This window comes from Triticum aestivum, unplaced genomic scaffold (genome assembly GCF_018294505.1).
Source record: "Triticum aestivum cultivar Chinese Spring unplaced genomic scaffold, IWGSC CS RefSeq v2.1 scaffold29674, whole genome shotgun sequence".
In the NCBI taxonomy this organism is placed as follows: domain Eukaryota; kingdom Viridiplantae; phylum Streptophyta; class Magnoliopsida; order Poales; family Poaceae; genus Triticum; species Triticum aestivum.
The window spans coordinates 1-1598 of NW_025263260.1; the positions used below are offsets into that span (position 1 = coordinate 1).

Sequence of the window (1598 nt, forward strand, 5' to 3'; positions counted from 1 at the left end):
ACACCAACCGGAGGACCGGTGGCTGGCCAAGGTCCGCGTCATCGTCGTCGGCGTCAATCTTGTGAATGCTGAACCCATCTTTCCAGTCATCCAGCACCAGATAGAGGTGCTTCTGATCAGAAGGTCGTGACCTTTTGCGGGCGCAGTTTGCCTGTATCTCCTCTCCCTGGAGCCGCTTAGACATCCTGGTTTTTTTCGATCTGCTGCTCCCTCTGTCTGCAAGCAGTATATATAGAGGCCTAAAGACTGGATCTTTTGTTGTGCTTGGGGCTTGAGCCCAATTGTAGTCGAATTCGGAGGCAAGATTGCGTACCTGACCCGGATTCCGTGTCGGACGCGATCGAATCAGATCTACCTGACATTGAATAGGAGCCGGACGCGGCCGAATCAGAACCAGATGGTCGCCGGGCGCCGCCGCCACCACCGCAGGTACCTCCCTTCCTCCCTCTGCCGGTCGGTTCATACCGTCGCCTCACTTCGTCGGGCGAGATCGAGCCACGGCGAGCTCGGGTACGGTTAGGCGGGGAGGATCCGGCCATGACTGGCCACGGCGAGGTCGGGGACGGCTAATACGGCGAGGGTCCAGCCAGATCGGCGTTGGGGACGATTCGCGGCGGCGGTCACGCACGGCGGATGAGAGGACAGAGAAGAGAATATAGGGTATGGTATAAGTTTATGGGAAACGTTTAAATCCGGCGGACCGGCCGAAGAAGCTTCGGCCGGTCGACTCGCTCAGTCACGCGCGTACGCTCATGTACGAGAGCCACGCGTCCACTCACAACCGCCCACTTCCCTTATCCTCTTTCACGGGTGATGCTGGCCACACAATCAATCCACATCCATCTTTTTCTTCCACCTCCTGTGACGCCGCTGCTCCCACCGCTCCACCTCTTATTACTCGGCTGTCATTTGGTGTGCCACCGCCGCGAGCGTTGCCGTGGAGCCGAAGCGGCCACCAGCAGATCAGCAGCCGTGCCTGCTACTTCGGAGGTCCTCACTTTTTTGCTGCAATCGGTTTGTGGGAAGCTGCAACCGGCCGTCTAGGAGCTGCGACCGGCGACGGCCACCTGCGGGATGCGGCGGCGCTGGAAACGGTGACATCAGGGATGCTGGAACCCGTGGTGTTTTTTGCTGCTACCAGCTGTAATTTTTGCTGGAACTGGTGTGTTCTTTTTCCTTGGATCGGTGTCGGCGGTGATTTTCTGCTGGAACCAAGTTCTATTTTTGCTGGAACCAGTGATATGTTTTCTGCTATGGGAGGAATTTTTTGTTGGAACTGGTGTTTCCTTTGCTCGAATTGGTGCCAGCGGTGAATTTTGTTGGAACCAAGATGTTTGTTTTGCTGGAAACATAGATGTGTTTTGCTGCCACCGACGGTAATTTTTGCTACATGGTACTACCATCGTCTCTGAATCTTGCTGGAACCAAGATGTTGTTTTGCTGGAAACAGAGATGTGTTTTGCTGCTACTGACGGTAATTTTTGCTACTTGGTAATACCATCGTCTCTGAATTTTGCAAGATCCAGTACTCTTTTTTTTGGTACCATTGCTTTGCTTTTTGCTGCAACCAAATGATTTTTTTGCTACCACTGTCTTTG

The 1598-nt window shown here is 54.0% G+C and overlaps 1 protein-coding gene across 1 annotated transcript; it reads right to left on the reverse strand.

The window, feature by feature from the left end:
- Positions 1 to 8: 8 nt before the first annotated feature.
- Positions 9 to 752, reverse strand: LOC123177873 (uncharacterized; the record flags this gene model as incomplete). The annotated part of the gene is made up of 2 exons (XM_044591334.1): positions 314 to 752; positions 9 to 216 (listed from the first exon to the last, which is right to left on the reverse strand). Coding segments are annotated over exons 1-2 (434 nt in total), but the record flags the coding sequence as incomplete, so codon positions are not given.
- Positions 753 to 1598: the final 846 nt, after the last annotated feature.